General features: G+C 41.0%; 1 protein-coding gene across 1 annotated transcript in view; it reads right to left on the bottom strand.

Annotated features, from left to right (window-relative positions):
• Positions 1-27,901, bottom strand: part of LOC136875668 (uncharacterized) — a 524,739-nt gene that overhangs the window by 113,967 nt on the left and 382,871 nt on the right. The window contains exon 2 of the mRNA XM_068228095.1: positions 1,137-1,257. Coding sequence (XP_068084196.1) covers positions 1,137-1,227 — 91 coding nt within the window. The 5' untranslated portion in view covers positions 1,228-1,257. The remainder of the gene's footprint in view (positions 1-1,136; positions 1,258-27,901) is intronic.

Here is a 27,901-nt window from a genome sequence, read left to right as displayed (position 1 = left end):
ATTTACTGCGCAATTCCTGATCCATTCTTATACGTCAATCATCGTTCTCAAACTGTGCATACTTCCCTTGATAGTTTCCTCTCCCGTATTCTGAGCATTTATTCAGTCTTCCCCATCACTGTCCATGCTTATGCACAGTATACTACTACAGGTCTTATGACTCCCATATATAGGTCAGAATATAACTTATTTATAAAAGTTCAGTAGACTGTCTGTATTGTAACGGGTGCAGGGTTTTTAGAGTTTCGCAGATTTACTTATTAAATTGTTTTCGTTGTTTCAATTCCTCATAGTAACGCCTATTACACTCTTTTCGTTTAATTTCTTTCATTCCTGCATTATTCACTTATCTATTTTCAACTCTTAGTTTTGCAAGTTTTTCCCGAATCCTAATCAGATCTTTCCCTTCCATTATTAAATTCGTTATTCTTTACAACTGACCACGATATACTCACAACGACAGCTAACCTCCAACTGAGCGCGCGAGTGAACACAGCGCCATCTTTGAACAGTGTATGAGTGTGACGTCACATGTTTACCACACATTTTGCCATAATTTGAAGCGCTATTTCATGAAAACTTCGTTTCAGACTTTCAACATATATTTTTCGACAGGTAGCCTCCTCTTGTATCTGTCATCTTAGGCATTAAACATAATTTTAAGTTAAATACACTCGCCGATACTCGCGTTCTTTCCATATACCCGTTGTCGGGGTACGTAAGTCTACGTTAAAAATGACTTTTATATGATGACCGCGGCTGCTCTGTGGGACTGACTTCCTGGCTTCACTGCAACATGTGTATTCATCCGAGCAATGGGAATGGTGCGTAGTGTGAGAGCTATGCGGTCCCTTGTCGCCAGGCCAGCGGGAATCTACCGCATGCATACATGCATGAACAGCTGTATACCACGGCTTGATGGACGACTGATGACAGCGTCTCCTGCCATTGTTATGAAGATCAGTCATTTTCATACGAGGCCTCAAGTGGCCAATTGTAGGCTACAGCATCATGACATTCTAGTTCAGACACTTCAGTAACAAACAGGGCAGAAAACTATGACAAACAGGAAATAAGCAAGCGGAGAAATAAAGAAATTTAACAGTTTAATGAAGAATATTAATATAGGATCTTACAACTAGTGTTGCAGGGTAAGATAGAAGTCCTACTCAGGCCTGGTCGAAGAACAACTTCCTGGATGATGAACATCAAGAAGAGGAACGGCATGAGTACGGTTTCAATTCTCAGCTTAGCAACCTTGAAAACAAGTATTACTACGATGATCTCCAACCTTAGGTGAAGGCAAAATAAGAAGAGGAAGAGCAAGGAGAAGCAGAATAAAAGGTAGTAATAAGATTGGAACCTCACGTTTCCGGACGACATCGTAATATTTACCAAATTACGTCACAAATGCAAGTAGAATTGAACTCAAGGAGAAAAAACGTTCGTAGACAAATAATGAACACGACAAACATGATACCGAACTGTTGCAGTGAATATACGAGCCTGGGCCAGAAAGAAAGAAGGAAAGAAAGAAAGAAAGAAAGAAAGAAAGAAAGAAAGAAAGAAAGAAAGAAAGAAAGAAAGAAAGAAAGAAAGAAAGAAAGGAACATAGAGATCTGAAGAATAATAAGACACATCAGAAGTAAATTTTTGTTGGAATTTCTCTGCACTGGAATTCTTACATGTCTCTAAATCTAGCGACACGAGGCTGACGTGTTTGAGTTCCTTCAGGCTGAGCCGTGATGGAATCCTCCAGCCTGACCTCAGAAGACTAGCGTTCTACCGCCTGAGCTACTCAGCCTGGCTATTGAGAGAGTATCATAGGTAAAAGAACGATTCGGAGGAAGTTAGCGCAATCACCCTACACAGAATGCTAGTCTGGGATTAGTACGCTTTCGAAATCATTTCTTACTAATAGCTTCTCCAGCACGATCACATCATCTATTTTGAAGTGTAATGAAGATAGTTGAAGGATTTTGATTGAACATTCTACAGAACTAGAACTAATGTACAACTATGGCAGCGAAGGACAGTTGTGTGCACCGGCTGCCAATTGCACTTCTCGTATGCAACCCGCAGAACAGCTCAGTAAGAGGGGTGGTGGAGTGGAGAGGGTTTATGAGGACACCTGCTTGGAGGTTTGCTAGTACAGATCCCGGCATCCAGCTGTGCACTTGCGTATTCTCCACCTCATGCATACTTGAGCGTATTGCCACGATACAAGGATCTGGCGTAGAGATGTCTGATATAACACACTAGTCTGAATGCGAAGCGGTGTGTTCCCTCAAGTTCCTCGTATAATCTCTAACAGTGTTGCAAGGCAAATAATTATACTAAGTGACGACGGCCGCGCAAATTACTTCCTCGCGTGATCCTATTCGAGGACACTGCCAGGTGGTATTTATTCGCTCCAGGAAAGATCCAATGGCCTAATTCATTTTAAAAAATAATTTAAGTAATTTTTAATATAAAGAGAAAAGCATGTCAAATGTAATCAGAAAAGCATGTAACTTACTGCAATTTTACGTAAACTAAGATTATTTTTACGATATTTAGACCAGAACAATTGCGACTGGACTGGGGGGGAAAAGTAGGTAGATGTCCGAATTATATCATTCAGAAATATTTTTGTCATTGGTCTTTCAGTTTACCCAGAAATTGAACATCTAAACTTCACTAACCGGGATCCTTCACGCGTACTAGAAGACACGGCATTTTCGGTTTTCATTATTTATACGGGTCAGTTATATTAAAATGGCGAACAAAATAATGATTATTGTGATGGTGATGATTGTTTACAGAGGATAAACAATGAGTTCAACAGTCCCTGGGCTATTAAAATCCTTTCAATTACGGAGTCCCACTGGTAAGCTAAAATGAGATGAGGTGAGATGGCAGCGGGTCCAGCGAATATGCGATGTCTATACAATCTATAACCGTACAAAGGTGTAACAATGTTTAATGAGGAAGTGCTCTCTAGCGGTTACAAGCGCGCCTGTGTTGGGAAAGCTGCTGTAGTCCGCGTCAAAATTTCCTGACCGACACGTATTCCACACGATCCTCGCACTACTAATCACCCCTCTCTTACTGCTGCGTTGCTATAGGCAGGTGCACAGCTAGGTGCAATAACATGTAACTCATATAATTTATAGGCCTCTAAGCTAGGCCAGTTCTAGATGAGACAGAACATTTAAATTGCCGGAATTATGGAACAGAGAGTGCCGGATATTTTGAAAAAGTGTTGAAGCCACGGATACCACGCTGGTGAGTAGTTCATTTAGCAAGGTCGCGTGCCCTCAGCCCAAGTAACTGTTAATGCATTCAAACACAGTCTGTAGGTATCTCAGAGTACTGAAAAGGGAGAAAATCCCAGCCAGTACATTTATATCAAAACTAATTTGGCCACGTCAGAAAATAAGAAAATTATATTGATTAGAGTCAAGTTGCAAGATTACATTACGCTTTATTTTATGGCTTCCCAGAATGTTATTCTATCGATGACCCGAAGAACAATATGAAGATGTTAAGATAAGGGCAAAGGTAGTCGTTCCTATCTTCGAGATCTGCGCGCTGGAGATCAATCGCCCGGCAGCTTGTGTCCCCTCTAACTGTCATAGTCTCCGCCTCCATGGCTCCCGGCCAGGTCGGCGATTTTAACCTTCATTGGTTAATTCAGATAGTTTGGGGACTTGATGTATATGCCATCTTCAACATTAGAATTCGTCACAGATAGGCCCCCATTGTCACAGACACGCAGGTCACCTGTCAGGTGTCAATTCGAATGAGTTTCACCAGGACTTGCGGCAGGCTACACGCCGTTATTTTACTGCCATAGTGAAGTTTTCAAAATCATATTATTTTGCATTAACAATATAATTATCCTTTATAATTATTATAATTCTTAATCATTCCTAAAGCTACCCATCCAGTATCACTCATACTTAATATGTCTTTCGGCGTGAACCTCGTGTGCAGTATTTACTAGAAATAGGCGTACTAGAAGTAAAGGGTTATTCATGAAATTTGTTTTACGTCGCACCGACACAGACAGCTATCATGGTGACGTTGGGGTAGGAAAGGGTTGGGCTAGGAAAGAAGCGACCGCGGCCTTAATTAAGGTACAGCCCAGAGTTTACATGTGTGAAAATGTGAACACTAAAAACTATCTTCAGGGTTCGAACTCATAATCTCCCGAAAGCAAACTGACAACTACGTGACTCGAATCACGTAGTCAATTCGCTCGGCATTTGACGGCATCTACAGTTCAAATTCCAACTGCCACACACCTAATCATTTAAAATGCAATACTACGAGAGAAACGAGATTTTTCGGAAAAGACAATGGCATCCTGTTCATCCCGTTATACAAGGAGTTGTAAGTACCAAGTTGTAACCGTCCAGGCTTCTCCAGCCCTACTAATTTAATATAATATTTTACGCGATATCATTTGATATCAAGTTTATCCGCCATCGGCAATTATTCGTAATAACATATTTATTCAACGTCAATCATTTGTAATCAAGGCATTTTGGAATCATATTGTATATATGATAACATCGTTTTAGTATTTAAATTATTATATTATGTAGGATAAGAATTCATTATGTTGTAAATACGGTCAATATGTTGAGACATAGTTGTTTTCATTTCATCTCATGTTTGTGTATACGGAGGGTTATTCTTGAAGCTTGGGATTTTGCGTGAGTCATGGGTTTATTTTATGACCAAGGCTAGTAAACAGCGACCCGTGCGCGAGGCTTGCAAGCTGGTCAGCTATATCATAGCTACGCCTTCTGGACTTGTCGAGGAAGAAGAGAAAGGGAGTTGATGCTTCGATCTATCGAATCAGATACTTCGTTGTATGAGTTTTGAGACTGAACTGTTACCAAGAGTGGGGGTGAGCCCGGATATATACTAATTCTCAACACGAGAACGGAACCTTACGACCTTACAACCTTACTACGTGAACTCCATCACGAGTACTTATACTGTGAACATCTACTTTGTACGACGTGATTTGATTGTTGATACAGTGTGTAGTCGCTCCGCGACATAGTTACTTTTGTACAATGTGTTATCGCTTCGATACAGTACTCAGCTGCGGTAATTTTATCGGATCTACGAGAAACGAAACAAGCTTATGGCTTGTGTGATATTCAGTAAATATTGTGGACGAAGAACTATGTTTAGTTCAAGTCTACGGAATTTTGGTACAAGTCTGTACCGTATAAATAATATAGCTCAGTTGGTTTGAGATTTCTACTAATATGGAAAAATTCATATCTCTGAATTTTCTCCTCATACGATCAACGCTGATCAGTTTTTACAAGTATACGGCCAATGTATATTTTAAAGACTAGGCAAATAGGGAGTGTTAGTCCAGATAGCCCGTACCATATCAGAGAAGGAAGGAAGGATGTCCATGGAGCAAATTCAACATCGAGAAGAAGAGAACGAGTAACCACGGAAACCAGATGACTTCAACGGAAGCTGCAATTGGTGAGCTTCAATTAGATAAAGCAAGCAATAGTAAATTCAGTAAATTATAAATTCCTCCACGCTTTAAGGAAACTTTTCTGATTCATCTCATTTTTTTGTATAATAAATTCATTTGTATTTTATATTGCGTTAATTTTCTTTCTTAAGCGATACTTAATGGTTAATTATTTAAAATCCTACCCCTGTCTCTATGCTAGTAAATATAAATTTTGGTTTACAGTTTTATTTAAAACTGTAACCATGGCGCCCAAACATTACACAGAGAAATGGGGAACCATGGAATGTTAATTGTTTCTATTTGCGTGGCAATTTGCGGGCAAGCCACAAATAGTTTATTTAATATTCATGTGTCCCAAGATAATAACTTTCATCTCCTCAAGTGTCTTGACGAGAGGGAACAGTTACAAAGTGAAGCACCAGAAGCTATAGTATGAATTCAAGCTCGCCGAAGCAAACGGTAACTTGAGGAAATGCATCACTCAAATAAGCAAAGTGACGTAATTATCAATTCCCATTGAGCTTAGAAAATGTGTCCTATTGTGTGGTGGTATGATCAAAACTAAACCCCATGTCGCAACAGCCCCAAAGGGCCATGGCCTACCAAGTGACCGCTCCTCAGCCCGAAGGCCTGCTGGTTAAACGGTGTCGTGTGGTCGCCGCAACGAATCCTTTCGGCCGTTATTCTTGGCTTTCTGAACAGAGGTCGCTATCTCACACCGTCACATAGCTCTTTAGTTTTAGTGCATGTAAGCTGAGTTGATATGGCCTCCGTGGCTCAGGCGGTAGCACGCCGGCCTCTCACGCTGGATACCGTGGTTCAAATCCCGGTCACTCCATGCGAGATTTGTGCTGGACAAAGCGGAGGCAGGACAGGTTTTTCTCCTGGTACTCCGGTTTTCCCTGTCATCTTTCATTCCAGCAACACTCTCCATTAACATTTCATCTGTCAGTCATTTATCATTGCCCCAGAGGAGTGCGACAGGCTTCAGCAGGCGGCACATTTCCTATCCTTGCCGCTAGATGGAGGCTTCATTCATTCCATTCCTGACGCGGTCGAATGACTGGAAACAAGCTGTGGATTTTCATTTTCAAGATGAGTTGATCTCGAAGCATCCCTCAGATCCAGGTAAAAGTCACTGACCTGGTCGGGAATCGAACACAGTGCCTCCGGGTAAGAGGCAGGCACGTTACCCTTAATACTGCGGGGCCGGCTGGTGGTACGACGGGGCCACTGAAATCCACTATGTCGGTGAATTCATCCCTCTTGCATGATTACCGATTGACATCGTCCCTAGCTTCTTACAAAGACAGGCATATTTCAAATCCCAGTCAATATATATGCGAGTTTTGCAATGGAAGTCGTGTCTCTGTGGTTTGAATATTGCGTGGTGGTTCTCATGCATATCTTGTCATATACAGAACTAATAATAATAATAATAATAATAATAATAATAAAGGTTAAAGTAAAGTATTCATACACAGCGGCACCGTTGTAGGCTTAACCATTGCTTCACAATAAGATTGATAACCGTTCCAAAAGGGAACCGAAACTGAGAAACAGATACCCTAAGAATAACAAGTAGTATTACACACAGATTATTATTATTATTATTATTATTATTATTATTATTATATTCAGAACTGAAGCACTGCGATAAGGACTTTTGTTGAATTTGTTAGAAGATGTCGTATGGTGATGTATTTTACGTCACACCGACATAGGTCTTATCGTGACGATGGGATAGGAAAGAGCTAGGAATGAGAAGAAAGCGTCCGTGGGCTTAATTTCATTGCATTTTCTTGGTGCGAAAATGGAAAACCATTGAAAATGGCATTACAGTATTAATATTTCAGTGTATTCATTATTTTAGCTTTAATAATTTCTCATACATGCATACGTTATTTCATCACCAGAAAAAATTGACTGAGACGGATTAATTTCAACTAGTTTTCGAATGGAAAACCCAAGTTGCCATCGAGTATTTATTATCGCGTTAGTTCTCCGAATACAGGTAGGGTAATGTTAAGCATCGTAATATAACCCAATCTATAACCAGGAACATAGTGTAAAGTATCCGACTCGTTGGCTGAACGGTCAGCGTACTGGCCTTCGGTTCAGAGGGTCCCGGGTTCGATTCCCGGCCGGGTCGGAAATTTTTACCTTAATTGGTTAATTCCAATGGCCCAAGGGCTGGGTGTATGTGTTGTCTTCATCATCATTTCATCCTCATCACGACGCGCAGGTCGCCTACAGGAGTCAAATAGTAAGACCTGCACCTGGCGAGCCGAACCCGTTCTGGGATATCCCGGCACTAAAAGTCATACGACATTTCATTTTTCATAGTGTAAAGTTTTTGTTTTATTTTGTTTTCTTGTTATAGTGGAAGCCATTTCTCTTAAGTTGCAACTTAGGTAATATGTAAGTCTGAGGTTCCTCAATCTGTCAAAAACTAATTCGGGATAAAATGAATTAAATAATACCAATAAACAAGCCAGCCAGCATAACGCCAATGACGGCGCATTACACCACATTGCACCTCTAACTGAACTAGAGAGGAAGCAACCGTGGAATAGGCTACGTCATTATCATAAATTATAGTTATAACATAAGACTACGACAATTATTAGAAGGGTACACACAGAATTAAAACAAATTTCTTTACACTTCTTAATAATATTGATCTATTCATAATTTTCACAAATAATAATAATAATAAGTGTAATTTGATAAAATCTGATGATGCTCTTTTAAGAACGAAATACGCCATTTTGGTTTTGTAGTATCTTTTTCAAGTATAAACTGTTATTTAAAGTTTTCTTTTACAGGCGTTATCGAAATTTGTTTTATCCTGAATTAGTTTCCGACAGACTGAAGAACATCACAGTTATTTGGTACCTTAACCTAACCTATAATAAGTGTGCCATCTTTAGTACTAAGTGCGCTGTGAACTAAGACACGGCAAACAAAGCAAGAGAGCTGAGCTATTCACCTTTGAGATCGCGCGTAGCGAGCTGATGATTATCATCACATGCTAGAACTTTCAAAGCGAGCTCAGCTCTCGATTATATTTGCGCTTCGTAAAGGTAGATTTGTGGCGCTTAAAGCAGCAGTGGGAAGTTCTGGGAGAGGAATATCGAATATTTTGAATGACAGTTCTCCACATTAATTAATCAAACTCTTCCACAACGTGAAACACAGTAAATTTGGTGAACCTCAGATTGCAATCAACAGAGGCTGTCAGAAGCGCACGTCTGACGGTGTGTGTGTGTGTGTGTGTGTAGGTATGTTGTTTCGAAAGCGGAAATCCAGGATTAATTCCCAGATATTATCTGTTAATATACTGAGCGAGACAATACGATGTCGCTATATCATGAATATGTGAAACTATGTGCGGGTACTTTTATTAAAGAAATTAAATTAATAATATAGCAGACTGCTTTATCGTAGTTCTCTCTGTCAATTAAGTTTCTCTATCTCACAATCTGAAATTTCCTTTGAACAAGAGATGAGGTTTTATAATCTGATCAACACATTTAAGTAAAAACGCTATACTGTACAAGAGAAAATAGCTGGTGTAAATTGATTATAGTACTCTAAAGAAAGAATACGAACATTCTGCAATACATAGCTCCAGTAATAATAATAATAATAATAATAATAATAATAATAATAATAATAATAATAATAATAATAATAATAATAATAGTTACGGATATTCCGTGACTCAGAGGATTAGGAAGCGCCTGGGTTGAATGGACAAGGAATTACTTAGAGCAACTTTTAATATAACAAATTTGGAAATTTTAGTTTTTTATGGATATAAAATCTGAATGAATCACAAACAATAGAACAAGTTATTAATGAGCTTGTCAGCTCTAACAATATCTGGGACTTGAAAGTCCGAACATCAGGTACAAAATTTTAAGATAGTTTAACAAGTAGATAGTTTACATGGGGAGGAGCATTATTGCTCCAGACAGGTACAACATATTTTTACAAGAGCAAGATTTGCTCCGATAAGTTACACTACATAGGAGTCTGCGCTCCAAATATATCATAGTCTAGCCTCTCAGAGGCATCAGTTTCGTATGGCGCACTAAAATTTCACCAGACCACCTATCGGTTGGCCTCACGTTAAAGTATTCATAGACAGTGGCGCCGTCGCACAGTGGGTAATTTCTAGCATCCAGCCGTCCAAAAATAAAATTTTCAACCCTTGTCTTTGGTGCGCATTTTCTGTGAGTCGTGTTTATAAGACTCTTGGATACAGTAATTAAGTATTGAAAAGTCGCGCTGTCTCATTATCTAATCTCACCGAAGGCCTAAAGTGGCTCTCCTCTGTTAGGGCATTATATTCTGGCGAGGCGAGCGTGCAGTTATTATTATGATGTGAGGGCTCAGTAAAGACGTCAGAACTAATATTTCTTTAGTTTGAAATGTGATTATATTAGATGAAGGTATGTATTTTATATAGCATGTAGCATTTTTTGAAAATGACTATACTGTTGTCCGGAACATCCACTTAAAATTCAGGTACACGATGTCCACCAAGCGCTATCTAATTATACAAATTTGAGCTGACTTTCAAAACGGATTGCCTTTGATTTCCGCAATGAAAGCCGTTTGGATGAGTTATCTATACTTTAATGAATAGAAAACTGTGACTTTTCGCTGCGACCAGGCGCGACCATGAGAGTAATTAATTTTTTTCAGAAGTCATGTACTTTGTAACCCGGAGGTCGGTTTTCGAGCTGTTGAGGAACAGCAGGGAATATAAGCGGAACGATGATATTGCGAATATTGTAATTGAACATTTAGGCTTTTAGGATTGTTCCTAGGATATATCCAAGTCAATAAGGAAATATGTCAGTATTTTGTGTGCTAAAATTCAATCACGCTGGACAAAATATAAAGGGGACAAATTGCTGAAGTACAATAAAAGTTGGTTCGAGCAGAGAATGAGCCTTGCAGAAGGATGTGTATCACAACAATGCCAAGATGAGCCTGCCGGTACTATAGCTCATTTCATGTTAAGAAAACAGTATTGTTCTTATGCCAACAGGGTTGCCATATCGAACAGCCCTGCTCAACGCCATCACGGGAAAACGGCGGCACATAAATTTGTGAAATTCAGTACGTAAGTTTAGACAATAGGCTGAAGAAACTAAGCTACAAGTTACTTTTATGAACTAAAGGGGACGTGGGGTTTACAGGGGCCACTTTTGGTTTGTACAGAATCAGAGGTAAACTACGGCATATAAGAAACCTCAGCACTGAAATAAGGAAAATTGCGAGAGAAAATAGACAAATAATTTTATGGGCTCAAGGGGCGGGGGATGTATTTAATTGCATTTATTAAATATATCCAGACAATAGCTAGAAAACAGACGCACTAAATAAGTACTGCAGATGACTACAAAGGATCACAGTATTAATGTTAAAGAAACGAATCACACACGTAGGCTTTTCGCATAACTCTCATTCAACAAAATATATTTACGCACTGATTTAAAGCCTAAAATACACGCGCAATAAATAAATACTGTAGATGACTTCACTACAGAAGTTCAGGGAGGAAACGCGTCTATTGGTTCATATCCGAAGCAGAGTGCTGGCAATACCAATGATGGAAACCGCTAGAAGATTCTTCAGAGAGGCTTCCACTTCTGCGGATATTACTGAAGTAGATATAAATTTAATAAACCATCTACGTGCCATCGTAGAAACTCTTTCGTGTGGGTATGCCATTGATAAAGTAACATTTGGCATGTACGCAAAGGAAACTATACAATTGTGCTTACAAAAATACAAATCTTACTACATGCCTATAAGCTTTGCACAAACTCTTGGGTCATGGAGAGGAAGTCATTAGGCACTGTATTATACCTATTGGACAACTCTCCGAGGGAGCCCAGGAGACCAGAAATAAAGATAATAGGAAACCTTCCAGAAAGACACAAATACTCGGACCCTTATATTACCAGCTTTGGGAAATCAAGGAGGAGGAAGTTGATTCCGCTTTCACGAGACGTGCTCAACTTACTGTCTGAGCCTCCTGTATCTGGTTCTGCTGAAGGAGATAACAGTGACGATAGCGATTCTGATGTAACTGCATCTAATGAATAAATTGTTTGGGAAGTACATGTATTCCTGTATCTGTTTTTAAACATTCTAAACAGCATGTCCCACTATTAACATCTATTTAATTTCTTAAAGCTATAACGAAAAAGGTTACGAATTCTATTCCTGACGTAGTAATTTGTTCTTTGTACTTGATTGACCACACACTTAATTATCTGCAATAATAGCAGTTACATACTAAGTTTTATGTAAATCGGTCCATTAGTTTCCGAGATACGATTTCTGGCCGGCTAGATTCTTGAAATTACGCAGTGTGCGTTGTAGGCTTATCCATTGCTTCACAATAAGATTGATAACCGTTCCAAAAGGGAACCGAAACTGAGAAACAGATACCCTAAGAATAACAAGTCTGTTACAGAGGCAGCATTGCCCATACTACGTGGTCTTAATGATAAAAGAAAAGGTTGCACATAACCAACCAAAAAACAAAAGCCAAGGAGGCGAAACGGTAGCACTCTTTATATACATTTCTAAAACCCTAAAGTGGGCTTACGGCCTGAAGATACAGAGGCTAATTCTTTACTACAGCCTGGGGGGGGGGGGAGTGACTAAAGGAGGAACATTTAATGCTAAGACCAGACTTATAAAATTTTGAGGTTGAAAGCTTTAGTTACCCAATGCAAGATTGAATGGAAAACTACAGGGTCATCACTCTTCGTTCCCTTACATTACGTAGAGTTCTGCTCAAAGCTTAACGTCTCCATCCAACGGATGTGGATGCGCCATTATCAACAGTGTCATAGCCTATGCCTTCACCTCACATGCGCACTGCCGATAAGTCTGGAATTGAATCCAGGTTTTTGGCACCCAATCTAATGATCACAAATTGTATATTACCACTTCTCCTAAGTTTTTGACCTAGTTGACACAGACATACTACATTTCAGACTATTTAAGCTCAATCTTTCGAAGGGTGCAAGCCGTACGATTTTGGCATGTAAAAGATTTCTGGTGACTCATTTGGCATTTAACCGATAAAATTAAATACCTCAGCAATAGTTCACCGGGCAGAGAACAGATATATTCTGCTATCTGGTAGTGTAAAACCAAACGTCGAAATTGACGCTAAGGCATGCTAAATGGCAAACAATTGAAAGCCCAAACACGCTGTTTGTGGCTATACGATTGTTATTATATCGAATTCGTTGTATTTTCCAATAAATACTCAAATACATGCATATCCTGTAATTTATCCCACCGCTCACTCTTACTGAAGTGTGCCTGGAACAGAGGTTGAAAATCTCCTGTAGAACTATACTTCTTTGTGCATTTTTAGGTAAGATCTGTTTACAAGTGCATATCAATATACTCACGATACAATACATGTAGTCATCTTGGCCGCCAGACTTCTGCTTACCTGAAACAGAGAAAGAAATTACTTATCAATAAACTGTATCAAGAAAAAGAGTAAAAAACCACAGTTATAGTCCTTCAGGCGAGCAACCCAATGTTGAAAACATCCTAGGGATATGAGCTACGAATTATAGGCAAGAAAAACACAAAGTATGACAATATATTCTTTATTTATTTCTAAAAATTACGATCCTTTTCTTAATCATCGTTATCCGGTCGATTGGATTAGCAGTTTGCCTTTCTTTTTACCACTAGGAGCGCTAAGCCCTTATAACTAAATTCGGTGTGGAAATTTTTCAAAAATTAAAAGATGTCTGAGGGCGCGTCGGCCTCTTACCGCTGGATACCGTGGTTCAAATCCCGGTCACTCCATGTGAGATTTGTGCTGGACAAAGCGGAGGCGGGACAGGTTTTTCTCCGGGTACTCCGGTTTTCCCTGTCATCTTTCATTCCAGCAACACTCTCCATTCTCATTTCATAGCATCTATCACTCATTAATAAATCACTTTGGGAGTGGCGACCTCATCGGTTAGGGGTGCGCAGCTGTGAGCTTGCATCCGGGAGACAGTGGGTTCGAACCCCACTGCCGGCAGCCCTGAAGATGGTTTTTCGTGGTTTCCCATTTTCACACCAGGCACATGCTGGGGATGTACCTTAGTTTAACCTATATGTCTCGATGCGACGTAAAGAAAATCGTAAAAAAAAATGTGCATCCCAGAACTTACAGATATGACATTTTTAACAACAGAGAAAGACCAGTTTGTGCGACAATCCCCTATCACGACCGTTAATTGGGGGGGGGGGGGAGTACGGACATTTGCGGTCACTGATATATACTTGTGGCCACTCACAGAAACACCCCTGCAGTCACAAGAGATTTGCGGTCAGTGCAGCAGGTGGTGGGGCTTATTAGCTTTAACTCGGGGTGTCTCCGCTAACCTGCCTGGGCTCCTGCTCGCTCGCTTCGAAAACATTTTTCTCTCGCGCTCATTATTTAGAAACTGATACCTTCAGCCATCATTGTGCACATTTTATATGTATGAGAAAGAGAAAGTATAGGGAAAGTCAATATGGAATTGTCACCTGGTTGTGTCTGAAGGGGAACCAGTCATGTCAGGTTTTTGGAAACAAGTAATTCTGCAGTTTATAAACAAAGTATAAAACATACCAATGTATACTGTGTTGAAAGTTGGATTAGATCAAATGACGGGTTTTTCAGTAGCAATGTCTTCAAATTGACGCATGGTTGAAACACACTTAAAAACGCATACATTTTGCGTTCCACCTGCACTAAAAAAAAATATTAATATAATTACAAATTTAAAAACCTAACGTAAAATTAAACTTGAAATGAAGCGAAGAAAGTGACGATATCATTGTATTTTCTGTACGCCTATTGGTTATTTGATGAACAACCTCCAAACTCGAATACATATAATAATTGGGTCGACAAAAATGTATATATTTTAAAATGCTGATTCCAATCACACTTTATGCAGAATGTTAGTCTAGAACGAGCGAACAGGAAGTCAGGCACGTTAGCGGAGATATCCTGAGATTAAGCTAATAAGGCCCATCCCCTGCTGCAGTGGGCGCAAATCTCCTGTGGCTGCTGAGGAATTTCTGTGAGTGGACAAAAGTTCATCTCGGTGACTGCAAATGTCCGGTGGTCGCTAATATCCGTGACCGCAAATATCCGGCAACCATTGGCGGTCCCTTCGGAGTTGTTATAACCGGTTTCGACTGTACTTGTGTTTTCAAGAAACATTTATTAGTTCTTCATCTCCTGAAGAGCTTTAAGGATGGAGAGTGGGAAAATTCCTTTCCCTTGTCAGTTCTGGAACAACTATTTTGAAGTAATTGAAGACGATGTTACCACTTTGAGTTGAATTAGATCTTGTCGTGCTCTTACCAAGCTGTAAAATGGAAGTAAGACAATTAGGTGTGAAGGGTTAAGCAGCGAATCTTTAAAAGCTTAAATCTGTCTCCTCCACAGCGTTCAGAGAGAAGACAAAAGGCAAGATACCGCCACAGAACAGGCTGTTATGTCGAACAGAGCTGGACAGCCAACCTGCCGACATTATCCACTCGGATTAATCGAGCTGGCGGTGCGGTCAGCGAGGCATAGCTGTGACCTTGCGTTCGAGAGATGGTGGGTTCGAATCTCACCGTCAACTGTCCTGAAAATGGAAGTAAAATACATTTAATTATTTGTCATAACTCTGTACAGAGTTCTACTGCACATTAAAGAGACACTATGCATGAATTGAATAAATGAATGGCTGAATGAATGATTAATACTTGAATAAATGAATGATTGCATGGCAATGTATTCATGCATGAATTAACACCTCTCCCAGTCACGGATAACCACCAACCGAGGAGAGAGCATTCCTAATTGAATGAGTCGAATGAATACATGGATGAATTAATGAATGCATGAATTGATTAATTAAATATATTAGGCCTATAACTACGAAGCACCGGCAGCTACGGAGAAACTATCCCATTCAGAATGAATGAATCAGTCCTGAAGATGATTTTCGGCGGTTTCCCATTTTCACACCAGGCAAATGCTGGGGCTGTACCTTAATTAAGGCCAGGACCGCTACTTTCAAAGTCGTAGTCCTTTCCCATCCGCGCGTCGTCGAAAACCCTCAACGTAGTAGTACGATGTTAAGCCACTAGCGGTGAGACGCGCCGAGTCTCGTTTCACAAGAGAGACGTCCGAGGTAGTGATGGGCGAATTCGGGATCAAAATGTCAAATAATTCTGTTCTTTAAAGTTCTCTATGCATCTTGAGTCCTGAAAAAGATTCGAAAGAGGCAATGTCAGGGTCAAAGCGCAGGTTTTGACGTAACATACCAAATTAAGTACACTGACTGACAGAGCAAATGCAACACCAAGAAGGAGTGGTCAGAACTTTATGCCAATTGCAGGGTAGACAGACGTCACTGAGGTATGCTCATGATGTGAAATGCGCCGCTGTGCTGCGCACGTAGCGAACGATAAATGGGACACGGCGTTGGCGAATGGCCCACTTCGTACCGTGATTTCTCAGCCGACAGTCATTGTAGAACGTGTTGTCGTGTGCCACAGGACACGTGTATAGCTAAGAATGCCAGGCCGCCGTCAACGGAGGCATTTCCAGCAGACAGACGACTTTACGAGGGGTATGGTGATCGGGCTGAGAAGGGCAGGTTGGTCGCTTCGTCAAATCGCAGCCGATACCCATAGGGATGTGTCCACGGTGCAGCGCCTGTGGCGAAGATGGTTGGCGCAGGGACATGTGGTACGTGCGAGGGGTCCAGGCGCAGCCCGAGTGACGTCAGCACGCGAGGATCGGCGCATCCGCCGCCAAGCGGTGGCAGCCCCGCACGCCACGTCAACCGCCATTCTTCAGCATGTGCAAGACACCCTGGCTGTTCCAATATCGACCAGAACAATTTCCCGTCGATTGGTTGAAGGAGGCCTGCACTCCCGGCGTCCGCTCAGAAGACTACCATTGACTCCACAGCATAGACGTGCACGCCTGGCATGGTGCCGGGCTAGAGCGACTTGGATGAGGGAATGGCGGAACGTCGTGTTCTCCGATGAGTCACGCTTCTGTTCTGTCAGTGATAGTCACCGCAGACGAGTGTGGCGTCGGCGTGGAGAAAGGTCAAATCCGGCAGTAACTGTGGAGCACCCTACCGCTAGACAACGCGGCATCATGGTTTGGGGCGCTATTGTGTATGATTCCACGTCACCTCTAGTGCGTATTCAAGGCACGTTAAATGCCCACCGCTACGTGCAGCATGTGCTGCGGCCGGTGGCACTCCCGTACCTTCAGGGGCTGCCCAATGCTCTGTTTCAGCAGGATAATGCCCGCCCACACACTGCTCGCATCTCCCAACAGGCTCTACGAGGTGTACAGATGCTTCCGTGGCCAGCGTACTCTCCGGATCTCTCACCAATCGAACACGTGTGGGATCTCATTGGACGCCGTTTGCAAACTCTGCCCCAGCCTCGTAAGGACGACCAACTGTGGCAAATGGTTGACAGAGAATGGAGAACCATCCCTCAGGACACCATCCGCACTCTTATTGACTCTGTACCTCGACGTGTTTCTGCGTGCATCGCCGCTCGCGGTGGTCCTACATCCTACTGAGTCGATGCCGTGCGCATTGTGTAACCTGCATATCGGTTTGAAATAAACATCAATTATTCGTCCGTGCCGTCTCTGTTTTTTCCCCAACTTTCATCCCTTTCGAACCACTCCTTCTTGGTGTTGCATTTGCTCTGTCAGTCAGTGTATTTAGTTAGTCTGGGTTTGGAATGTTTTAGTTAGTCTGGGTTTGGAATGTTTAACACTTTATTTCTTAATTCAGAACAGATTTACATACCTTCAAGATCATCATCATCATCATCGTCATCATCTGCAGTTTCCAGCTGTTGGCCGGGTCTGCTTATCTTCAAGACCAACAGTTCCAAATATTTTTCTTCCAGCATAGGATTTTCTTCTTCATAAGAGATGTCAAGAGCTGCGACGTGTATGGCGACCATACTCCAGAAGGCGACCGCGCACGAATGGAAGCCTGTATATCTATCGCATGAGATGCTGAGATTTTCAATCAAAGGTTCCACTTTTATAATACTGATCTTATGTTTCTTATCACAACATTAATGATATTATCGGAACATGTTTCGTCCATAACTGTGGACATCTTGAGCTGAATGTATACAAGTAAAAATAAGACGAGGCTATTACAATACATTAAAAATTAAAATACGATTCGGAATGCCGAATGCGTCAATGTAAAATATACGACATGTTTCAAGAAATTTCAAGGGAAATATTAAAATAATGGATCAATGTTAATGGCATATCCTTTTAAGCTGAAAATGCTGGTATAAGCGTCAGTAGCGCACAAAAGTTCCGTTGGAAGTCTGTCTGTTGGACAAGCTCTTCAGGTATCAAACACAATACACCAGTACGAGTTGTTTTGTTTCGTATTGTTGCAGGGAAATGAACAGGCGTAACATTTTATTTGAACGGTCAACGAGGATGACAGGTTGAGCCCATAGTTGAGGAGGTGGTAGTCCCGTGTGTGCTAAGGTAAGCACTTTCGTGTGCTACTGACGCTTATACCAGCATTTTCAGCTTAAATGGCTATGGCATTAGCATAGATCTATTATTTTAATATTTCTTTAAACACGTCGGAGATTTTACACTGACGTATTCGGCATTCTGAATCTATTTTAATTTTTGATGTGTTTTTAATGGCCTTGTCTTATTTTTACTTATTTATACATTCGGCTGAAGATGTCCACAGTTATGGGCGAAACATGTTCCGATAATTATTAATGTTGATTTGATTAAAACCATAGTATCAGTATTGTAAAATTAGAGTACTTGATTGAGCATCTCACAAGAATATAATATCAACAATACGGGCTTTATGATGGAATTAATTTCATGCAATGAGATGCAATATCTCTTTTGATGTCGCCGCTGGTTTTCTTCGGATTGATGATGCTGATTCTTCAGATCACGACATAATCTCTGGCCGTAGTTTTTCTTCTTATTCACACTGCCTAGTTCTTGGCGTGTCCACGATCCCCCCGTTGTCTTCATGCAAATTGATCATTCTTGAAACACTAGACATCCAGACTCCATATATTCACTCAGAGCAACCATTTTTGCTCCTTTACGGTGTGCGATATGGCAAATAAAAGGTTTAAAAAAAATCTCTGGAAAGTGATCTTGGATGGAAGTAAGTAGTAACATCTCTAGATGTAAATTCAGGCTGAACAAATAAAAGAGAGGTCCGTTAAATTAATAATACATTCGGATTCATTGTTATACCATTCTTAAATGAGAGGTGTCAGCAACAGTGCAATGTAATGTGTAAAATAACATTCTTGTCTGCCCGAACTAATCTGCACAGTATCGTATACCAATGAAAGTAGGTTTAATTAATTAATTAATTAATTAATTATTAATCCATTAATTATTTAATTCATTATTTTATTTATTTCATCCACTTATATCTATTAACAAATCTTTAATAAAAAGGAAAAACTTGTTAATATATATACAAGTGTCTCTAATCCATAAATAATAATATTTATTTAGTACTGTATATTCACTCCCTCCCTTCCCCGTTGAAGTTGGTTGGTTAATTAATAAACGAGTGCCCTGCCTCATAAAACTTTAAAAAGTACTTAATAAAAGGGGTCCACGAAGCCCCGTGTGTTGTCAATCACATTAATATAAGTAGGCGTAATAGGGTTAAATACCACCGGACTGACCAGGGATGGAACCCACCAACCTGGGCTCAGAAAGCTAGCAGTCTATTGTCTGAGGCACTCAGCCTCGCCTTGAACCTATGGGGAAAATGAGGTAGCGAATTTGGGTAATTATTAACAACAGGACGTAAATTATTATTATTATTTTAATTTGCGAATTGACCACTTAGGATCATGCTACAATTTCTTTTTTCTTTGTTTGGAGTTTCTTCTTCCTTCAGTACTCCTTCATACAGGCTCTATGCTGTTTCTTCTATCCGTAAGTTCAGACTCTTCCCGTCTTTGCAGTTCTTTCGACTTGAAACCTTTCTAAACTATTATTATTATTATTATTATTATTATTATTAATATTATTAATATTATTAAAACAAACATCACCGGCTTATCCGAGGTATTTATAGCCAGGGTTTTTAAGACTGGATGACCTTTCCGACATCACGCGAACTTTTCGGTGAAAAAAAAAAAAGTTCATCCAGGAATCTAATCTCAGACACCAAGGTAGGCAGCCAGCAACTCAGCCACTAGGCTAGTCGCTGCAGTCTTTGCTTGTATCACGCACTGTTTAAACATTCTTGTGTATGTTTGCTATCGAAGAACACGCTCTGCGTTTTGCGGTGGACAGTTAGTAGAATACGGTAGGAACAATAGCAGGTTATGTGAACACTATTTTGCGGTCATTGTGTAGTAATACTTGCGGTTTAATTATAGCCTTATCTGTATATAAACCGAAATCAGGCCACTCCGAACGGCCTAAAGTTCCATTAACATAAATCATGGTGGCTTAACTAATTTATAAAAATAAATTCATAAGGCAGAAGATACAAAAAAATATGTTCAGTATTAGACGATGTGACGGTAGTTTGTGGGTGGATGGAGCAAACCAACGGAGTTATCAGCCCCTCTTTACAATTACGTTATTAGTTTTATGGCCTGGTCAACAGCCCATAGACTGTTTTTAGGCATCTCTCCATTCCTCAATAATAATAATAATAATAATAATAATAATAATAATAATAATAATAAAAATAATAATAATAATAATCTATATCTCTGAATGCAAAAATTATACACTATTTCACTGTCATCCGGTCAGAGGCTCTATATGCAGCGGAATGTCTCGCCATGAACAAAAAAGGCACGATGGATAAAATGGAGGCCAAGGAAAGAAATATTTTGAGAAAAATCTTAGGTCCAGTCAAATACAGCGGTGAGTTTAGGAGACGGCAGAACCAGAAGTTGTACTTGCATGTGGAGAAAATAACCAATGTGATGCGAAAAAGGCGGATTACTTTTTATGGACACATGGCTCGAATGAAGTCAGCACGGTTAACCAACCGCATTTTCACTTTCCTCCAAGAGAAAAAGGCAAAGGGGGCAGGGTTCAGTGAGGTACAGAATGATCTGCAGGAGATTGGGATCTCATTTGAAGATATCCAGGAGCGAGACCCAATTAAGAAAAAAACTCCAAAACATCAGAGTTTCCAACGAAAGCCGAATCCGAAAACTGGAAAGGCATGGACGAAAGAGCGAAAGGTGCAACACCGCATACGGATGAAGGAATACTGAACCAACATTAAAGCTCAAAGGAAACAGTTGAAATGGCGTGGTCCTTAGTTGGCCGAAACGAAACAAGAAATAATGATGGCTATACGTCCCAGTAACTACTTTGACCGTTTTCGAAAGCGCCGAGGTGCCGAAATGTATTCCCACAGGAGTTCCTTTTCGTGCCACTAAATCTACTGGCACGAGGCTGACATATATGGGCACCTTCAAATACCACCGGACTGAGCCAGGATCGAATCTGCCAAGTTGGGGTCAGAAGGCCAGCGCTTCAACCGTCTGAGCCACTCAGCCCAGCCGTCTATTCAGTTCTTCAGCATTTTCTGTGATGTTCATTAACAAGGGGCAATCCCGCGTCAATCCTATTGCCAATATTGGCCGGTCCAGTTTTATTTTGTCCACCCGGTACATTTTTACGGCCGGAGAAGCCGACTCAGCCAGGATCGAACCCATCAACCTGAGTTCAGAAAGTCTACGCTATAGCATCTGAGCTACTTAGTCCGTTACACCTCTTAACACGAATCGCAGAAATAGGAAAAGTTGACCATTCAAAAAGTGAAGATATCGGCTATGGAAAAAGAAAGAATTGCGCTATTGAAGGTAGGAAAAATAATGAATGTGATTCTCAAGCTTACTGTCTTTGTCACAAGAGCTGCCTAAGGCAAGTAGAATAGGATAAATAAAAGTGGGGAGCCTGGCGCAAGCACGCAATCAGCAGCTGAAAATGCAGTAAACGTTCGATAAGACGCTCTCGTTTATTAAGCTATCCCGGGTAAAACACGCCTTTTGCACGGTTCCTGGACATTTCTTCTTCTTCTTCTTCTTCTTCTTCTTCTTCTTCTTCTTCCGAGGACGCCGTCTACCTATGCAGATTGACTACCCAGTTGCTTATGATTACTCACGAAACAGTGGCGCGGTAGAATCATTTCCTCCAGGAAGATATTATAAATATCACATCATTCCCGTTTAAGGCTCTCTTTCTCGAGAGAATATTCTCAGATCGATTTTTAGTGAAGTTCAGAAGAAACGAAACATTTTTTCTTCTGTGTCGCAAGTGTAACAACAGACCTGAAGAAAACTTTACCATTCATGAGAAAAGTCCTTGAAGGAATTCGGACTGCAAGCATGTCCGGCCATATGTACTGGCACTAATGTCCGTCCTGAAAACAGTTATCACGTATCTAGTATTCCATCTGCATGAATAAATGGAAGACTGCTGTTTTCTTTATTTCGTAAAATTCTTGGTCTCTTTACCGTAATATTGCTGTTTCGAAATTGTCAATGGTGGTAACATTTCTGAAGCTTGGTAGAGGGGATCTTGAACCTTTTTTTTTTTTTTTTGCTAGGGGCTTGACGTCGCACCGACACAGATATGTCTTATGGCGACGATGGGATAGGAAAGGCTTAAGAGTTGGAAGGAAGCGGCCGTGGCCTTAATTAACGTACAGCCCCAGCATTTGCCTGGTGTGAAAATGGGAAACCACGGAAAACCATTTTCAGGGCTGCCGATAGTGGGATTCGAACCTACTATCTCCCGGATGTCTTGAAACTCTGTCGTCTACATTCCTTCGCTTGGCGCCTGATAACTTTAATCCAAGGGTAAGAGCATTTTGCTGCTGTCTGTTCCACGAGACAGCGGAAGTGTCAACTCTTTCTGTCGCGCTTCCTCGTGACATAATTATGACGTTGGCAATTACTTCCCGTGATTCACTGTGGTCAGTTCTACCTTTCTTCCAAACGCCAGGTACAAAGGGCGCTAGAAAAGTTTTGCAATGTGACTGAACGCTTTAGACTTATTTAAAATAATTTTCACCACACTCAATACACTTCTTCATAAGTCGAAACCAGTCACTGATCCAACTCTGCCACTTTTCTTCGGTTACATTTTCACACGTTTGATCCCATGCTGCCAGGAGCTCCCCGTCGGATGCAAAACGCCGCCCTTTCAGCTTCATCTTCACTTCTGGGAAGAGTGCGAAGTCCCATGGGGCAAGATCAGGGCTGTATGGAGGGTGATCAAGCAAAGTCAACCCTGATCTGGCAAGAAAATCCATTGGTAGATAAGCACGATGTGCTGGAGCATTGTCGAGATGCAAGAGCCAAGTGTTGAGCAATGACCTTGGACGGAGCTGCTTGAGAGCCTGGATGACCTGAGGCAGACAAGTCTCACTGTACCACTTCGCAGTAACTGTCCTTTGTGTTTCTAGCACAACCCGAGTCAGGATGCCCCGTTTAGTGAAGCATACTGCAATCATTTTCTTCACTGATCTTGACTTTCACACAGTCACAGGAGTACCCTCATATTCAATCAGCCACACCTTGTTCTGGGATTTTGTTGGGACATAGTAATAATAAAGCCGAGTTTCGTCACCTGTAACGATGCTATTGACGTTACGCAAAGTCCCATTTTCAAACTGTTTTAGCATTTTTCGGCACCATTTCACTCGATGATGTACCCTTTGTTCCTCTGAAAGTGAATGGGGCACCCAAAGGGAACAAACCTTTCTAACATGGAGATGGATGTGTAGAATTTAATGAATAGCTGGTGCAGGGGTGTGGAGGGTCTCTTCTGCCTGCCGATATGTCAACTGCTTCTCTTGCTGCAACATTTCCCTCACAGCTCCAATGTTTTCCTCAGTCACTGATTCAGAAGGTCGCCCAGAACGAAGATCGTCTTCAACCCCAAAATTTCCCCTCTGGAACTCTTTGAACCAGCGGAAAATTGTTGTCCGATGTGGATAGTCTTTCCCCAGCACAGGCGTCATTTCCTCCAGGCACGGGATATTGCGCGATATTCACCTTTAGACCACAATGACATCTTAACTTGCTTTCAATCCCACTGCTTGGTAACAACTGGAGTGAAGGTCGCGCCTTGCTGTCTCCTAGACCGGTTTTCACCCCTTTTCATCCCTTACCATAACAGGGGTGTCCAGCCAGAAATCCACCGCCTGCTAATAAGAACATCATCGCTCGCTCGACCAATACTTTTACGATGGTCGGACAACATGCGCAGCCATTAGCAGCCCCTGGATCAATCTCCCGCCGCACACTATCAGGACAGACTTGACCTACAGAGCTTTTCTCTCGAATACAGGACTAGCAGAGTACGTTGACATTCGAACATCGCAATCCGCTTATCTTAAGTCTCGTCGGGGGGAGTTTGCATGTGTACAGAGTACACAGATGGACTTATACTGTAGACGCGTGGAGAGGCCAATTAATTTTTGTTTGTTAACAAGTTAGTACATACCAACGAAGAAATCATGGACAAGGAAGTGAGAGAAGGAACCTTTTTCATAACATCCCTTACTGGTTTACCTGGATAGTGCTGAGATTGTCTTTCAGTTGTGTTCAGTCGACTGGGAAATTTGAATTGTAACTCAAAATAAGCTCACTGTTAAAAATATCAACATATTGAAGGTTTTACATGTAAGTACAATAACGTCTATAGGGCAGTGGTAAACAACGTCTTCTCTTAAACTTCTGTCTGGTTTCATCTATAAAGTTCAACAATGGAGAACAGCCATTCACAAGACGGTATGACAAAGGATTTTCAAGGAACTCGCAAAGTCTACCTTGAAATGTATGGTCCAGTGCTTCTTAAAACCATATGAAGATTCTTCCTGCCCACCGTTTGTCATTTTACAGGAAGACTAGACCTTAAATAAATATATTTAATCTATACATAAAACAAGCAAGTGGCTGCACGGTTTGCATCATGCAGATATCAGCTTGCATTCGGGAGATAGTGGATTCGATCCCCACTGTCAGCAGTCCTCAAGATGATTTTCCGTGGTTTCCCATTTTCACATTAGGAAAATGCTGAGTCCATAACTTAAGGCCACGGCTGCTTCCTTCCCACTCCCAGCCCTTTCCCATCCCATCGTCACCATAAGACCTATCTGCGCCGGTGCGACGTGAACCAAAATATCTGTACAAACACTGAATTTGAGATCTCCGTGGTAAAAGCGCAGGAAAATTAATTGTCCCATAAAACAGTTATAAATAATAGGTCAATAATACCTAATCCCGAAGCAGAAGAATTAGAAGAATTACTTAGGAGCCGGACGAGTTTAAATGAAAACATTCGTTATAATTTGCTCTAAACGCTGCTTGTCACTTTGCTGACACAATAGAACTAAGCCTATGACAGGATGTGTTCAATTATTCAGTGTTGGCTGGCAGTACAATATGTCCTGTGTAAGTGAAGCGTTTCATTTCTATATATGGAGGGGTGTACTGAGTGTTTCTGTGGTGGTTTATACTACGATGCGCTGTGTGGAAATGAAGATGTGTATTGCCAACGTGTCTATTGTACTGGATACATGTAAATTAATGAATGTACGTTTGTTTGCTCGCATATCTACCTCTTACACGGGGACCCCCGGGTTAGATTCCCGGCCAAGTCAGGGATTTTTATCTGGATCTGAAGCCTAGTTGGAGGTCCACTTAGCCTAAATGTTTACCAGGACCAGGATTTAGACGACCTAAATGTTTTTTAAAATGATCTATATAACGACTGAAAAATCCAGTAAAAAGATCCGAAAACTAAAAAAAAAAAAAAAAAAGACAAATTTTTGATGAAATTTTACAATCAATTTACTAACTCAGTTGGTATAACCTGTATTTATGTTATATACATTATAATAAGCTCTTGGGCTTATGCTGTGATCAAGAAAACAAGGTAAAATTCTTTATGTTTCGCAGATAAATTTTCTCCGCGTCTTCAGAAGAAAATCTCGACTTTTCGCGAAAAAACTTCTCCAACTGGAGGTGTCTCTCCTGGAATACGGACATTTCCAGAAGTAAGTGTTGAACAAAGTTTCTTTATTCCCCAGAATGACAAAGCGTTGTGAAGATTCTCAAGTCTCCATATTCATCCTCACTTAAAGTTGCGAAATTATCCAATACCACACGCGTAAATGCTTCAAAATCCTCAAACATGTAAGAAAAGGAATAAAAAGTATAACATAGCCTAATAAATTTGATGAAATGACCGACTAATGACATATAATTTTAGAAATTGACCTTTTCTTTCTTAGTCTGTTTATCCTCAAGGGTTGGTTTTTCCCTCAGACTCTGCGAGGGATCCCACCTCTACCGCCTCAAGGACAGTGTCCTGGAGCGTGAGATATTGGGTTGGGGATACAATGGGGAGGGTGACCAGTACCTCGCCAGGCGGCCTCATCTGCTATGCTGAACAGGGGCCTTAGTGGGAGATGGGAAGATTGGAAGGGACAGACAAGGAAGAGGGAAGGAAGCGGCCGTGGTCTTAAGTTAGGTACCATCCCAGTACATGCCTGGAGGAAAAGTGGGAAACCACGGAAAACCACTTCCAGGATGGCTCTACTCAGCTGACCTCCTGAGGCTAAGTGGACCCCATTCCAGCCCTCGTACCACTTTTCAAATTTCGTGGCAGAGCCGGGAATCGAACTCGGACCTCCGGGGGTGGCAGCTAATCACACTAACCACTACACCACAGAGGCGGACTAGAAAGTGACCTAAAAACACAAAATGCCAAAAATAAAAGGGCATAAAATTACCTAATAAATTAGCATTTCTACAATGTGGAAACTACGATTAGGATTTCTGTACAAGTTTGCAATATCTATTGTGAACCAATTAAAAGATGAGATGTCATCAAAATTCTAGTCCTGGTGGTTACAGTTAGGAGTCATCTGACGTTGAGATGGCGGCTTCGGTCAGGACGTCAAGAATAACGGTGAAGAAGATTTGTCGTGCCGATCACACGACACGTCGTAATTTGCAGGCCCTGGGGCTGAGCAGCGGTCACTTGGTAGGCCACGGCCCTTGCGGCTGTTGCGCCATGGTGTATGTTTTTTGTTTAGATCTCATCCCGAAGGCTAGTTGGATCCACAACAGATCCAGCATCATAGACATCCCAGCTATCAATGAGGAGACGTACTAGGCAAATAAGGAGTGATGTTTCACTTTGCCTTCCTCACTAAGCTAAAAGTTTCTAGTACAAATCAGTCTGTGAAGCGCGATGAAATTTTCTTACCAAGCGGAAGGTTCACACCGTTTGACTGGCTGCATAAGGTCAAAGACAAGGATGAGGCTAAAGCGAGCAATTAAAGTAATACATTTGTTGTACCTCACATGAAAATACTGTAAAAATTATGGGCCGATTGCAGAAACGATGACTAGGATTAAGCGTTAGACAACGTCTAAGTCGATCACAACCTTCCAATTCATAAACAATGTTCAGCCGGAATTTAGCTAGACATCGTTTCCAGTTTCAACACTGGTTTGAAAATGGAAACAGAATTACCTTCCATGCAACTCATTGCTTGTCGCAAGCAATGAAATTCGTCGGTGCATCCACCAAACGTTTTTCAGTCGTCGTCTTCGTATTCATTACTCAATGTTATTAACTGATAATTCGGAACTTTTCCTCGGACTAAACTGCGGAGCTAGCAAGAAAGAAAGAAAGATGTTATGTGGACATTACCTTTGAGAAGCTCTAGCTGCCTCCTGCTTGACACACACACAGTAAGATGACGATCAATTGGCCAAGAGACGTGAAAATCCGCAGTTTATAAACCCTCAGGGAAGGTTCGAGATCATTCATCAAGACACACACATAGAATGTTATTGGTTGAGTTCAAAAGTGACTCTCAGAATCGGAGAAGAAGCCCGTGAGAGGTGGAAAATTAATTACAGAAATTTGGGATTGGCTAGATTCCAAACTGGCGGAAAGAAAAGATAAATATTGCCAACCCAAAAATAAATGAACATCAATTAGTAAAAAAAAACTTATGAATACAAAACTTCTTTAAATCAAAAGTTCTTTCACTTAGCACCAGGGTGCATGATCATAGGTTTTGGTAGACACACCTGTGGAAGAATGTCCAAACTTCTTGATGAATGGCAAACAAAACAAGTAGAAATACAATCAGTTCAGGAAACTTCACAACGACAAAATTACATCAGATTTTAGTGATGACATCATCTGAGTAAAGTTCTAAGTAGGTATAGTTACAATTTCACTGTTTCACCAGTAGAGGAGTTCTTTTAGGCGCTAGATTTAAA

This window comes from Anabrus simplex, chromosome 6 (genome assembly GCF_040414725.1).
Source record: "Anabrus simplex isolate iqAnaSimp1 chromosome 6, ASM4041472v1, whole genome shotgun sequence".
In the NCBI taxonomy this organism is placed as follows: domain Eukaryota; kingdom Metazoa; phylum Arthropoda; class Insecta; order Orthoptera; family Tettigoniidae; genus Anabrus; species Anabrus simplex.
Note: the sequence above shows the minus strand (reverse complement) of the source record. Positions and strands in the feature narration are given on the sequence as shown.